The sequence below is a fragment of the Esox lucius genome, chromosome 9 (assembly GCF_011004845.1).
Source record: "Esox lucius isolate fEsoLuc1 chromosome 9, fEsoLuc1.pri, whole genome shotgun sequence".
NCBI lineage: Eukaryota > Metazoa > Chordata > Actinopteri > Esociformes > Esocidae > Esox > Esox lucius.
Window position 1 is genome coordinate 25570270 of NC_047577.1, and position 15301 is coordinate 25585570.

The following is a 15301-nucleotide window of genomic DNA, read 5'->3' on the forward strand; positions in this document are numbered from 1 at the left end:
TATTTCTTAATTACTACGTAGATGTTGCGTGCCATGTCACAAGAATGTTCAGAATGACACGTCATTCGGTGCACTTGACAAATAAAATACTTTGACTTTGACACTGTGTAAGATATGTCAAAAGATAAACGAAATGCAATGATGTGCAAATCATTTAAAACCTGTATTAAATAGACAGTAGGAACAAATGTTGAAACAGAAATGTAATGGTTTCTTGGAAAATACATACTCACTTTGAATTTGATGTCATTAACATGTTTTTAAAAATTGCGTAATGCTAAAACGAAAACACAACTATATTTGGCCAATTGGCAGCAGGTCAGTAACATGATGGGTATTAAAAGATAATTCCCGAGAGGATGGGCCTTTTAGAAATGAGAATGGGTAGGGTTTCACCACTCTAAGACTGCACAGGCAAATAGTGCCACAACTCAAGAATAATGTATCAGAACAGAAAATTGCCAATCATTTGGGGATCTCATCATCTACGGTACACAATATCATTAAAAGATTCTGTGAATTTGGAGTTGTCTCTGTACGCATGGGACAAGGGTGAAAACCAATATTGGATGGCTGTGATCTTCGGGCTTTCAGATGGCAATGTATTAAAAACACACATGATTCTATAGTGGACATCACTGCATGGGCTCAGGAACACTTCTGAAAACCATTGTCTGTGAATCTACAAATGCCAGTTAAAACTATAGCATTGCAAAGAAAACAACATAATAAATAGCATCCAGAGACCAGTGTCTGTGAAACACAGTACATTGCAGAATCCACAAATGCAAGTTAAAACTATACCATGCAAAGAAGAAACCATACATAAATAGCATCCAGAAAAGTGCTTTCTCTGGGCCCAATCTCATTTTGGATAGACTGAGGCGATTGGGAAAACTGACCTGATATCTGACGAAGCAACATTTTTGATTATTTTCTGGAATCATAGACGCTGTGTCCTATGGGCTAAAGAGGAGAGGGACCATCCGTCTTCTTATCAGCGCACAGTGCTAAAGTCAGCAGTCATTATGGTATAAGGGTGCATTAGTGCACATGGCATGGTAACTTGCCTTCTGTGAAGGCACCATAAATGCTGAACAATATATACAGATTCTGAAGCAACATATGCTGCCATCCAGACAATGCCTTTTTCAGGGAAGGCCTTGCTTACTTCAGCAGGACAATGCCAAAACACATTCTGCACGTATCACAGCAGCATGGCTCTGTAGTCAAAGAGTCCGGGGGCTAAACTGGCTTGCATGTAGTCCAGATCTGTCAATTCAAAATGCGCATGTATTTTTCCAATAACTTTATCAGTTTCAACATTATATATTTTGTCTTTGTATAATTTTCCACTAATATAAGGGATAAATAATTTGCACATCATTGCATTCTGTTTTTATTTGCATTTTAAACAGCGTCAAAACGTTTTTGGAAACAGAGTTATTCAAGCAGTAAGCAAAAGAAACAAGAATTTGCAAATATTTCATCACATTGTACATCAATGATTGGTTCTTCCAATAGGCCATAAGTTGATATAATTGGGCCTCCCGAGTGGTGCAGTGGTCTACGTACTTGCCTTGCAAGTGTTACTGCGTCACTATGGCTGTGGGTCAGAGCCACTGCCAATTGTGGCCGGGGGGTCCAGTAAGATGGCTCATATTGGACTGACATCGTCCGGGGGGAGGTTTTTGGGATTGGGGATTTCCTTGTGCCGCTGTTTTCCAGCAATGTCTCTGGTGGGGCGGGCGTCACTGACCTGGCCATGCATAAGGCAATGTGAGTGAGTGTTTCCTTCGTTGTATTGGCTCACATTTACTTTCTGGTTAAGGGAGGGGATGCAAAGAATCAGACTGGCTGTACGGGCAGGTTTCTGAGACCTGTGGCGATCTACACCTCTCCCAACTCTGCAGGGTCTGTTGTAGCAGTGGCACATGGTCTTATTGTGAGATTGGGAGAGAAAAGGGGGCAAAAATGGAAAAGAAAATATGTATAGTCGACTGATTCAGATTGCTGGCTGATTGACCAGTGCATTCCAAGTATGAAGAGGTTGACATTTAACTGGATTTTAGTGCCCAAACGTATTGCACTCTATCACAGTTTTTTTTCAAAGTCAGGGAGATTAAAATTGGGTCGGCAAATATGTTTTCATAATTATTTTGTCATTGGTTCTCTCTATTGATTAAATTAAGGTTATTGTCAACAGTACACCTCCACAGCCACATAGGACAAGTTTACCTACATGAGATGAAATAACCACCATATGAACACATGTTCCTCTCCCCAATGCCCTATTTGTTAGAAGTAAAAAATAATATTTCTTACAGTTTTCAAACCTTTCACTGCCATTTATTTGTTATACAACCTTTCATTTTAGTTTCACATAGCTAGTTAAAACACCAACATGGTGAACCAGAACCACTTAACGCTTGCACTGCTTCTAGGTAAGCTCCTGCCAGCGAGATCAGCCACCCTGACAGTAGGGGCTACATCCCTCAGAGCGATGCGGCGATAAGCTAACTGTAAATCTTGGTAAATGGTACATTTAAATTTATTTTGCTGTAACATTCTCCCATCAGTTGTGTCATTTGAAAAAAACAACGGGCAATTATTTTATAATAAGGAAGAAAACTAGGCTACAACAAGCCGGATAGCACCCTAAGAAATTGCCAATCCGGATAGTGGGCTTTCTGCGCGTTCTTGGAGTGGCTAAATCGCGGCTACAAATTCGCGGCTCAACTTCACTCTCGCTTCTCGGTCCTGCTACACATCTAATCGAGGGCTCCCCTAGCAAGGACGTCCACATCGCTCAGGACGTCCACATCGCTGTAGCTGTCTCTCCCAAGATGCAAGGCCTGTATGTGTGGTATGTGGGGAGAAACTCGCCAACGAGAGTCTGAGGCCATCCAAATTAAAAAGGCATTTAGATACTCATCACAGAGAGCTGGCAGGAAAGCCACTGGACTTCTTTCAGAGGAAAGTACAAGAGATGAAGTCTTCGGCTAAGGTTCTTAATAACAACATAACATTGAATGAGAAAGCACAGTTAGCATCTTACATGGTTTCGTACCGTGTTGCTAAAGAGAAAATGCTGCACACTGTTGCGGATAAATGAATCCTCCCTTCAGCTATAGACATGGTTAGCGCAGTGCTAGACGAAAATTTTATTAAAATCGATCCCCCTCAATGACAGCACTGTTTCTAGAAAAATGTATGACGTTTCAGATAACCTTGAACAGCAATTTATTTCTAGATTAAAAGCAGCTGGCTATTTCTCAATCCAATGGGATGAAAGTACAGATGTTTCAGACAGCGCAACTTTGTTGGTTAATGGAGAGGCAGCTACATCCCTCTGAGCGACGTGGACGTCCAGCACGGTCACATGGGCGTCCTCGCTAGGGGGAGCCCTCGAGTAGATATTTAGCAGGATGGACAAGCGACGAGGGACGTTAAGCGGGATGTTGAGCCGGACGGATGAACGGGAGAGGCAAGAAGATCCCTCGTAGGGTCACATGGACGTCCTCGCAAGGGGGAGCCCTCGAGTGGATGTTTAGCAGGACGGACGGTTATCTACTTTCATTCATCTTTTGCATACAAAGTGTAAGAAAGTGGGGAAAAAATTGAACTTCATCTCCAAAGATACATTGCCTATGTAGGATAAGGATTGAACAATTTTACCCTTTTTTTTAACAGTTCATGCGCCAACTTATTCCTGTTTTTATACTAAAATCTTCCCTGTGGTGCCCCCACACTAGCCATATCCTATCAGCAATGGAAGCTGAGAAAACAGTTGCGAGCCTCACTTTGCACTTCTGACACATGATGGACATCTGTCCATCCTGGCACATCCTGCATCGGCCTTTCACTGACAGGATAGGGAAGTGGTCAATCTTGTCATATCTCATATCATCCACAGGCCTGGGGACTTTTGGCTGTTTGATTACTCTTGGTGGTGTATTGTCTTCATTTCCTTTGGAGGGACATACCTCTTTTCTGGGTAGATGAGTCCACTGGCAGCATCCAACCTGAATTTGATTTAAAGTCCTTCAGACACTGGTGCTTCTGACCCAGTGCTGCTGTATCCCGCCGGTGCAGAAGCCATGAATTATTGACAGCAATGTCAACCATCTGCCAAAATATGCCCAGGTACCACCAGTGGGACTTTGCTGGAGTACGATACAGGGCAATCATCATATCAGCCAAATCCACTCCACCCATGTGACTGTTGTACTCAGACACAATCTTAGGGCATGGCACATTTATCTTTCTCTTTTCCTCCTTAGAGTAGCGTCTTACCTGGGCAACAGGGTTGACAGAAGCACAGGAGCTCACCAAGGTGACTGTTTTGTTGTCTGCCCATTTGACAATAGCGAGCTTTGCATCATTGTCTAAATGGAAGTCAAAGCTGCCTCTTCCTCTTCGTAGGAGGTCTCGATCTTCTTCCAAACTACAACCTATCAAGCGGTTCTTTCAAATGGTGCCCAAACTTCTGAGGTCCATAGACTCTTTTAGATGAGTTATCAAACTCAACGATGTGAAAAAGTTGTCAATGTAGACAACACAGTTGCAGGGGTTTCTAATGGTTCTACACAGCTGCAGAACAACATTTGCACCTAACTCAAACTCTTTGCCTAGAGTTTGAGGAGCACCATCAAATGTAGACTTCCCTGTGTAGTCATACACAAAGCCAGACACACCAGCGCGCACAAAGATCTTGAACCCCCATTTTTTGCGTTTGCTGGGTAGATACTGCCGCAGACTTCCAGCTTTTTTCCTTTTGTAAGGAACCATCATTTCATCAATTGAGAACTGGTTCTCACTCTCCATTTCTATACATTTGCTCCTCATGTGATAAAGCACAGGCCTTATTTTCACCAGGCGATCTTCACTTGAGTCAGAGCTTATGTTATCTTGAAAGAGACGCATCCTGGATAAACATTTGTACCTCTTGAGTGGCATGACATCTGCTACTGTGTCATATCATGTATCTGTTGCCCAGTAGTTTTCCATTGCAGGCATTTTCACTATACCCATTACTGATTTCGGAGGCATTAGTGTTGATGCTGCATCTAATGAGCAGGCATGAATACAAGTTTGTCTGTTGAGCAATGACATCAAAGATGTCCTTGTCAAAGAATTTGCTGAAATATGTTAGTGGAGTGGAAAGCTCGTCTGGTGCACTGAAGCAGCTTGGTGTTGCTGTAGACTGGTACTCAAACTCAGTTTTTCTCCAACTATTGAAATGGAAAAAAAGTTATCAATGTAAAAAAAAAACAGATACACTCCCTTTCCCTCAATCACCAACACAAACCACCAAACTATTTGTAATTTTACACAAACCCCTGTGTGTGTGTGTGTGTATGTGTCAGAGGAAGAGAGGGGTTCCTTCCTTCCACTCATTTACTAACATACCACCATAATACACGTGTTTTACTGCAGATAGACACATAAAATACAATATGTACAGCAAAACCACTAGATCTAATCATTACCTAAACATTGTCCCTCATTTATTCTGCTTTGGTCCCTCCTCTGCTTCATCACTAGAGCTACCAATCAAATTGTCACTGCTGCTGTCATCCTCACACTGTCCCTCTGTAGGCCTATACAGATGAACTTCCTTGTCTTCCTTACTGGTTCCCTCCTCTGAATCTGATGAACCATCAGGTGGCAAAATTATAGACTTCACCTCTCACTTACTTGAACTGTAGAAACTGCTGACAGAAATTCCCTGAAAACATGTGTACACTGGTGAATGTATCAATAACACACATTTAAGAGTTAAATAAACAGTAATCAACAGTAATCAATTATTTCACAACTTTATCTTATTGATAATCTGTATAGTTTATGCCAAAAAAAAAGATATATGTGAGTGATCATCCCTGTTTTATACCCTTTTATACCCAGACATTCAATACCTAATTATCAAGTTCTGAAAATGTAATTCATTATTTTTCAAGAAGAACATATCAAACCATCTTTAAAAACAAACATTCTCTAAAAACAAATGACTCCACAGTACAATAAACATGAAAAAATAACAACACCTACCTCATGGCCAGTATCTTTATCCACATACTGCCATTTTTGAATTTGATACAAATGTTTGGAATGTTGGCATAAATTCACATGACCTGAATACTTGACCCATCCCCCCTTCAGTGTGTCTCATGAAGTACACACACATTATGCCCCTCCCCCCACAGCCTGTCAAAAGACTGTATCCCCCAAGACACAGAAACCGTTTAAGGCTCCCCCTAGCGTGGACGTCCATGTGACCGTGGTGGACGTCCGCGTAGCTCTGAGGGATTGACTTGCCTCTCGCGCCCGTCCGGCTCAACGTCACTCGTCGCTCGTCCGTCCTGCTAAACATCCACTCGAGAGCTCCCCCTAGCGATGACGTCCATGTGACGATGGGGGACGTCCGCGTCCCTCTGAAGGATGTTGCCCCTACTGGGTTACTGTAAGACACGCCTGGGGAAAAAATTTTTTGGAGGATATTTTGTGCTGCTTGACTCTCCCTACTACTACGACAAGTGAACAGATATTTGCTCAACTTAATAACTACGTAGTTAGTAAGTGCGGGCTTGACTGGTCTAATTGTAAAGAAATAACGAGTGATGGGGCCGCGAACACGACAGGGGAAACAGCGGAGTTGTGAAAGCCTCCAGGAGGCTGCTGGGCAAGAAATCATTTGAGATCACTGCTTCATCCATAATTTTTTTAGCAGCAAAAGGAATGCCTACCGATCCTGACAGCGCATTAAAAGAAGTGGTAAAAGTTGTTAACTTTATTAAAGGCAGCGCACTCAACAACCAGCTTTTTGATGCAATTAGCTAGGACATGGGTGCTGAACACACACACTTGTTCCACACATGTACACTGGCTGTCTAAAGGTAGATTGTATATAAACTCAGAACTGAAATACATGCTTTCCTCCAGAAGCATTCTACCCTTGCTGATTTATTTACTGATTAGTGGATTTTTATCCTATCATACCTTGCAGATATAAACTAACTCAATTTGAAATTGCAAGGACAGCATGATGACGTTTTCAGAAACTGGGGACAGGTGATTGCTTTCCAAAAGTCACTGAAGCTGTGGCAGACGCGGCTCAGTAGGCCCAAACCCAGCCACTATATGTTTCCCACTATGTTACTACACATAGAAGAAAATGATGTGACTGACATCGTTATCAAGTGCATTACTGCCCTTGTTCAATATCTGACAGCGCTTATAGACAATTTTAATCACTACGTTCCAGAAAAGAGGTTTGAAGGACAAGAAATTTGATTAGAACCCAATTTATTTTGAAAACCCACTCTCACTGATTGAGCTGACCATAACTACATCTGAGGAGAGTGAGCTTCTCCAGCTGACCAGTGACAGAACATTCAAAACACGACACGCATGCATGAAGTTATCGTCGTTCTGGCTCATCATCGCATTGGAATATCCAGTGCAAAGTAAAGCCAGCATTTTGTTGCTTTTGCCTTTCACAACCACTTACAAATGTGAATTCGGATTTTCCACTTTGACAAAAATAAAGACAAAGTACAGAAATCGACTAAACTCTGCATCTGATATGCGCGTTGCTCTGTCATCCCGCACCCCTGACTGGACTGTAATATTTAGGAAAACCAAGCAGGCACACCTGTCACATTAGCACCTAAAATTATCAAATTTTTACATGTATAATGAAAAGAAATACATGATCTTGGTTATTTTGGTGATTATAACGTTTTTTATAATAAACAGCTCTGTGATGGCTTACTGTCAACATTTTGAAAATGTGTTATTACTGATGACAATTAGAATGAGTTTTGTTAAAACTACTACAAATAATTAATAATATATGGAAAACGGTATATTTGAACACTTTCGTGTCATTTGGGTCGCGGTGGTTTGTCCTTTTGAAAGTGTGGATCGCTGAAAAACAAAGTTTGAATACCACTGTTCTATCACACTCAGATAAACGTTGCTTGACCCTATGTCATGAATCTTTGTTATCAAGAGGGCTGCACTGCTGGGTTGTTCATTTACTTATAAGACTATTGGTTAACACTTTATTTGAAGGGGTGTGCACAAGAGTGACATGACACTGTCTTGATACTGTCGTAACCATGACATGACACATTAAGGAATCATTTTGAACGTTTATGAATGTTGTCATTTGGTGTCATTGGGTTGAATATGTCATTTTTTATGCAGGGTTGACAATGTTTGGGATGTCTTTGTTATGACAACTTGACATTAACTGAGACAACACAACCTGTCAGTGTCTTTTTTATGACAACATGACAGTAACCAAGACATCATAACCTGTCATAAACATGGGCCTAATTATCAAACTTGAAGAAACTATTTAGCCAGTATTCTGTCTGCCATAAAATAAACTTTGTTGATCCTGAGACTGGTGCTTATATTCAGCATATTGAGCATGCATGGCAGAAATACAAATTTTAAATATGGAGTCATAAAGGTAATCGCACTCCTGAGTCAATGAAGATTCACCTCAAAATGATAGTAGCACCACTGGTTGGCCATATGCCATTATAATGGTGTCTTGGGCAGACCTTTCCATGATGTGAAAAAAGTTTTTGCAGGAAGATAGTTTGTACTGTAATTTGTTAATATTGACGCAGGACATCCATTCATGTCACTAGTGGTTTGCATGAACAATTGGCTAAGTAATATACATTATTCAAGAGATAATGTACATAATCCAATTTGTTAATATGATTACAGTAACCATTATTAAAAGCTAGTCTGGTTACTTGCGTCTTCAAATAGGTGTGACAGACAAAATTTATTCATATAGAATTTTGGAGGTACTTTTATATTGAAGGACACTTACTACGATTGGCCTATAGGGGGCAGTTTGACATGGTTGTGTTGCGTTTGGACCGTTAACGATCACCTGCACGTTCTTGTAACTCTTCAAGGAAAACCATGTCTTCCTCATCATTTATCCTGTTTTCCTGTTCGGCAAAGTCAAAAGTACACTAGACCTTTTGATACAGTTTGATAACTTGCCTGTTTAAATGTATGTAGAGGGTTGGAAAAGCGTGGTAATTGTATAACTATGACAGAGACCCATGCCTATATAAAATCCTGTGACAGTAGTGCATTCCTTTGTACTGAACTGCAATTATTTTTTTTTCAAAAACAACACTCTGACAATATCCCTATGATTAATATAATTGAATTTTGTATCTGTGTTGTTTAAGAACTTTGCAATCGTTGCACTGTAAGGGTTAGCGATTAGCTAGTTCCTTGTTCCTTGTGGTTAGCTGAATGCTAGCCCCTGTGAAGTGTTTGTCAGTTCCGGGTAGCACTTTGCTAACTTGGTCAGCCATGTTCTATTTGTGTTAACATGAAGGTAATTTGTTAAACTATCACTATCTAGCCTACTTTATGAATAATATTTTCAATGTGATTATATTCTGAATAGTTTATATTACTTAGGGTATTTATCATGCAAAGACTAGGTACTGTACATGAATGGATGTCCTGTATCAACTTTAACAAATTACAGTACTAACTGGGTTTTTGCAAAAAACTACATGAGTTTATGTCCTGTGTCAGTGTGAACAAATGACACTACAATCTGTTTGTTAATGCATTTGTAAACCATTAATAAAGTAAGGGTTATCATTGTTAACCGTTTGTTCATGTCTTGTTCATCATTGTTCATCAATGTTCGTTTAAGGTAACTCCTGCATGTGTTAATGGTTGTTTATGTATCCTTATCGGAAAGTGTTACCAAATTAGGATTGTTGAAAGTAGTTTGGTATTTTGGAAACTTTTGTGGAGAAAAAACTATTAAGGAAATGTATTTTTTTTTAATTAAGGTATTTAAAAGCATTTGACAGACGTAATTACATCTTTTTTACAATATTTGACAAACTTAATGACATCTTTATGACAAGTCCAATTTGTACCACTTTACTTGAGGTCAAGAAAAATATCCATGACACTGTTATAAAAGCATTTGACAGTGTTATAACATGTCATGACATCTTTATGACAAGTCCAAATTGTACCACTGTACTTGAGGTCAAGAAAAATATTAATGACACACTTATAATGGTCTCATGACAACCAATGTCAAAACCAACCACATATGACAGTTGTATTTAATGCTACCACATAAAGCTAAATAGTTTCTTCAAGTTTGATAATCAGGCATGCTATGACATGTTTATGACAGGTTATGTTTCTGATTAACTGCGCCACAGCATGGTTTGGCGTTTGCTCTGTAGCCGACTAGAGGTCCCTGCAACGGGTGGTGGAAACCGCCCAGCACATCACTTGGACCCAGCTCCTGGCCATCGTAGACCTCCAGCACAAGCGGTGTCTGCACAGGGTGTGTGGCATCATTAGGGACCCTTCACATCCATGCCACAAACTGCCCTCCTTCCATCAGGCAGTTTGTACAGGTCTCTTCGTTCCCGCACCAGTAGGCTCAGGAACACTTTCTTTCCATCTGCTTTAACCCTGCTGAATTCCGTGACCCATCACTAACCATATCCACCCTTTGTACTACTGGACTCTGACACTGCCTAGCAAAGTCTGAAGTTTTCAGTAGTTACAGGTACGTGTTTACCTCAGGAACCTAACTATCCCAGCATTTATGTTGCACATGCTACCCTACTCCTTCAATTTCATTGTACTGTACTTATTCAATTACAATAAAGTTGAATCTAATCTAATGTTGTCGTGGTTAATGTCAAATTGTCACAACAAAGACATTGACAGGTTGTTTTGACTCAGTTAATGTCAAGTTGTCATTACAAAGACATCCCAAACAATGTCAAACTTGCTTAAAAAATGACATAATCTACCGAATGACACCGAATGACAACATTCATAAATGTTCATAATGATTCTTACATGTGTCATGGCTATGACAGTATCATGACCATGTAATGTCACTCTTATGCACACCCCAAAAGCATTGTAAAAAATTCTGTCCAGCCTACTTTAGGGGCCCTAATTATTATTTTAGTTATTTAACCAGGCATTTGATTAAAAAACAATTAATGAAAAGGTTAATAAAAACAGAATACATTAGTTTTTCTCATATTTGTGTCCAGCTAGAAACTGGAATGTTCACCATGTCTTCATTGGAGTATGTTGAGGTTTTTAAATGGTAGATCAAAAGTAGAATCTAAAGACGGGAGACAACATACATATAGTGTTGCAGCTTTAACGCAACCAATTTGCAGATTTTTATCAAAATTGCTAACTGACATTCTGAATTATATATTCTGAAATACTATGCTTCAAGAAAGTATGGAGTAAGACTTTCACCCTTATTTTCTTTGATTTATTATTATAAAAAAATGTATCAGTTTTACAGTTTGATTATTACTTACTGAAAATGCTGATATTAAGAACACAATGTATTGTGACTAAAGGCATCACTTCATAAGTAGATGCAAAAACAAAAACATTTATCAAATTTGACTTACCTGAAACCTGTGCAAAAGATTATGATGGCTGAATAGTTTGAATGAATAAGGCTTAAAGTCATATGCTTTACCAACTTTGCCCTCTCCAATGCTCAGTAGAGCTTAATCACAATATTACATTATGCATATCAAGGAAAATACCTTATTTTTTGTCATCAAAATGCAATGTAGACCAACATGGGTTTGTTCATTTGCACCATTATTTGCTATACTTGATGCACCCTTATCAACAATCCTGGGTTGTGTGCACAATGTTTGTATGTGGTCCTACAGAATGAGTGGTAATCCTTTACTTGACACCTCCACAACAAGGCCAGTCATGAACAACCTATTAAACAGTGCTGTTTCAGACTTTAAATTCATGACACAAACCATTATTGACATATCTGTCCAGCCCCACAGGTTTGGCAACTGTGTAGCTACTAATGTTAAACTAATTGTAAATATTCACATTGCAGCTTTCTTAAGTTGTGTTGGTCTTGAGGTGGTGGTTCGGGTGAAATGTTGATTGTGATAGTTTTGTGACATTTTGACTAGACATAGTAATCTCTAGTCAAAATAAAGTGGTAAGAAAAGACTAGGTCATATGACATACAGTGGGGAGAACAAGTATTTGATACACTGCAGATTTTTCAGGTTTTCCCATGTAGAAGTCTGTAATCCAGAAAAAAAATCCAGAAAGTCACATTGTATGATTTTTAAGTAATTAATATGCATTTTATTGCATGACATAAGTATTTGATACATAAGAAAAGCAGAACTTAATATTTGGTATAGAAACCTTTGTTTGCAATTACAGAGATCATATGTTTCCTGCAGTTCTTGACCAGGTTTGCACACACTGCAGCAGGGATTTTGGCCCACTCCTCCATACAGACCGTCTCCAGATCCTCCAGGTTTCAGGGGCTGTCGCTGGACGTTGAGATGCTTCTTACGGAGCCACTCCTTAATTGCCCTGGTTGTGTGTTTCAGGTCATTGTCATGCTGGAAGACCCAGCCATGACCCATCTTCAATGCTGAGGGAAGGAGGTTGTTGGCCAAGATCTCGCAATACCTGGCCCCATCCATCCTCCCCTGTCCCCTTTGCAGAAAAGCATCCCCAAAGAATGATGTTTCCACCTCCATGTTTCACGGTCGGGATGGTGTTCTTGGGGTTGTACTCATCCTTCTTCCTCCAAACACGGCGAGTGGAGTTTAGACCAAAAAGCTCTATTTTTGTCTCATCAGACCACATGACCTTCTCCCATTCCTCCTCTGGCTCATCCAGATGGTCATTGTCAAAATTCAGATGGGCCTTTACATGCGCTGGCTTGAGCAGGGGGAGCTTGCATGCGATTCAGGATTTTTTTGAAACTGTGGTTCCAGCTCCCTTCAAGTCATTGACCAGGTCCTGCCGTGTAGTTCTGGGCTGATCCCTCACCTTTCTCATGATCATTGATGCCCCACGAGGTGAGATCTTGCATGGAGCCCCAGACTGAGGGAGATTGACTGTCATCTTGAACTTCTTCCATTTTCTAATAATTGCGCCAACAGTTGTTGCCTTCTCACCAAACTGCTTGCCTATTGTCCTGTAGCCCATCCCAGCTTTGTACAGGTCTACAATATTAACTCTGATGTCCTTACACAGCTCTCTGGTCTTGGCCATTGTGAAGAGATTGGAGTCTATTTGATTGAGTGTGTGGACAGGTGTCTTTTATACAGGTAACAAGTTCAAACAGGTGCAGTTAATACAGGTAATGAGTGGAGAACAGGAGGGCTTCTTAAAGACAAACTAACAGGTCTGTGAGAGCTGGAATTCTTACTGGTTGGTAGGTGATCAAATACTTATGTCATGCAATAAAATGCAAATTACAGACCTCTACATGCTTTATAAGTAGGAAAACCTGTAAAATCAGCAGTGTATCAAATACTTGTTCTCCCCACTGTATGCTAGATGAGTCTTTTTAGATTTCAAATCAATGAGCACTAACTCAAAGAGCTGACATTACATTTTTCTTCCTTAATTAACAATGTTCGCTGTGGTACTACTGTTTGAATTGTAATGTCTAGAGATCTTTGCTTTGGGAAAAAATCTCTTCAGCCTCAATCTATATAGTTTCAAACCACAACTTAAACTGAACACAAGTAGCGGGATCGTTACTTCCTTGCTTTTGGTTTCTGTCAATGTCTGACACTTGACCTCTGTTTTCAGTGTTGCCTCGGCTCTGCATTCTGAAACACCAGACCGCTATGAGCGTCTCACGTCAGTCTCCAGCTCTGTCGACTTTGATCAACGGGATAACGTGAGAAATCCCTCCCTCCTAATGTCTCACCACCTTGGAGGTTCTCTCCTACTGGTCACGTGCATTTGGTTGAACAAGTCCATTGGCTTTGGCTCCCATATTTATTTATTAGTGCAGACTAAGCACAGGAAATCAGTCAACAGTTACATAATATATATTTTGCAATGATTTTTATTCATAGATTCATGTTATGTTGCCACACTCTTTTGAACAGGACTGATGAGCAACTATGAATTCTACTCAATGCTTTCTCAGTGGGAGCAGATTCATATTTGATTTGAAGTATATTACTAAGGCTTGAAAACACAATACCACCGCTAAAGAAGGCAAATAATTAGTAGCTAAATCTTTGTGGGCTCACCACCCACAGGAGGGACCATAAGGGGCCGGTGCAAAGAGGATCGGGCGGCAGTCGAAGGCAGGGGCCTAGACAACCCGATCTCTGGACACGGAAACTGGCTCTAGGGACGTGGAATGTCACCTCGCTGGCGGGGAAGGAGCCTGAGTTAGTGCGTGAGGTTGAGAGGTTCCGATTAGAGGTAGTCGGGATCACCTCTACGCACGGCTTGGGCTCTGGAACCACACTCCTTGAGAGAGGATGGACTCTTCACCACTCTGGAGTTGCCCATGGTGAGAGGCGGCGGGCTGGTGTGGGTTTGCTCATAGCTCCCCAGCTCTGCCGCCATGTGTTGGAGTTTACCCCGGTGAACGAGAGGGTCGTTTCCCTGCGCCTACGGGTCGGGGATAGGTCTCTCACTGTTGTTTGTGCCTACGGGCCTAACGGCAGTGCAGAGTACCCGACCTTCTTGGAGTCTCTGGGAGGGGTGCTGGAAAGTGCTCCGACTGGGGACTCTATTGTTCTACTGGGGGACTTCAACGCCCACGTGGGCAACGACAGTGACACCTGGAGGGGCGTGATTGGGAGGAACGGCCCCCCTGATCTGAACCCGAGTGGTGTTCAGTTATTGGACTTCTGTGCTAGTCACAGTTTGTCCATAACGAACACCATGTTCAAACATAAGGGTGTCCATCAGTGCACATGGCACCAGGACACCCTAGGCCGCAGGTCGATGATCGACTTCGTTGTCGTCTCATCTGACCTGCGGCCGTATGTCTTGGACACTCGGGTGAAGAGAGGGGCGGAGCTGTCAACTGATCACCACCTGGTGGTGAGTTGGATCCGATGGCGGGGGAGGAAGCTGGACAGACTCGGCAGGCCCAAGCGTACTGTAAGGGTCTGCTGGGAACGTCTGGCCGAGTCTCCTGTCAGAGAGATCTTTAACTCCCACCTCCGGCAGAGCTTCGACTGGATCCCGAGGGAGGTTGGAGATATTGAGTCCGAGTGGACCATGTTCTCCACCGCCATTGTCGAAGCGGCCGCTCGGAGCTGTGGCCGTAAGGTCTCCGGTGCCTGTCGAGGCGGCAATCCCCGAACCCGGTGGTGGACACCGGAAGTAAGGGATGCCGTCAAGCTGAAGAAGGAGTCCTATCAGGCCTGGTTGGCTTGTGGGACTCCTGAGGCAGCTGACGGGTACCGAC

The 15301-nt window shown here is 41.6% G+C and overlaps 1 protein-coding gene across 10 annotated transcripts in view; it reads left to right on the forward strand.

Moving 5' to 3' along the window:
* LOC105027157 (CSC1-like protein 2) overlaps positions 1–15301 on the forward strand; it is a 299336-nt gene that overhangs the window by 95342 nt on the left and 188693 nt on the right. For 9 of the 10 annotated variants that reach the window (XM_034294237.1, XM_034294244.1, XM_020044463.3 and 6 more), the window contains one exon: positions 13672–13762. The exons of the other annotated variant lie outside the window; for it this stretch is intronic. In XM_034294237.1, the coding sequence (XP_034150128.1) occupies positions 13672–13762 (91 nt within the window). The remainder of the gene's footprint in view (positions 1–13671; positions 13763–15301) is intronic. 10 annotated transcript variants of the gene reach the window in all.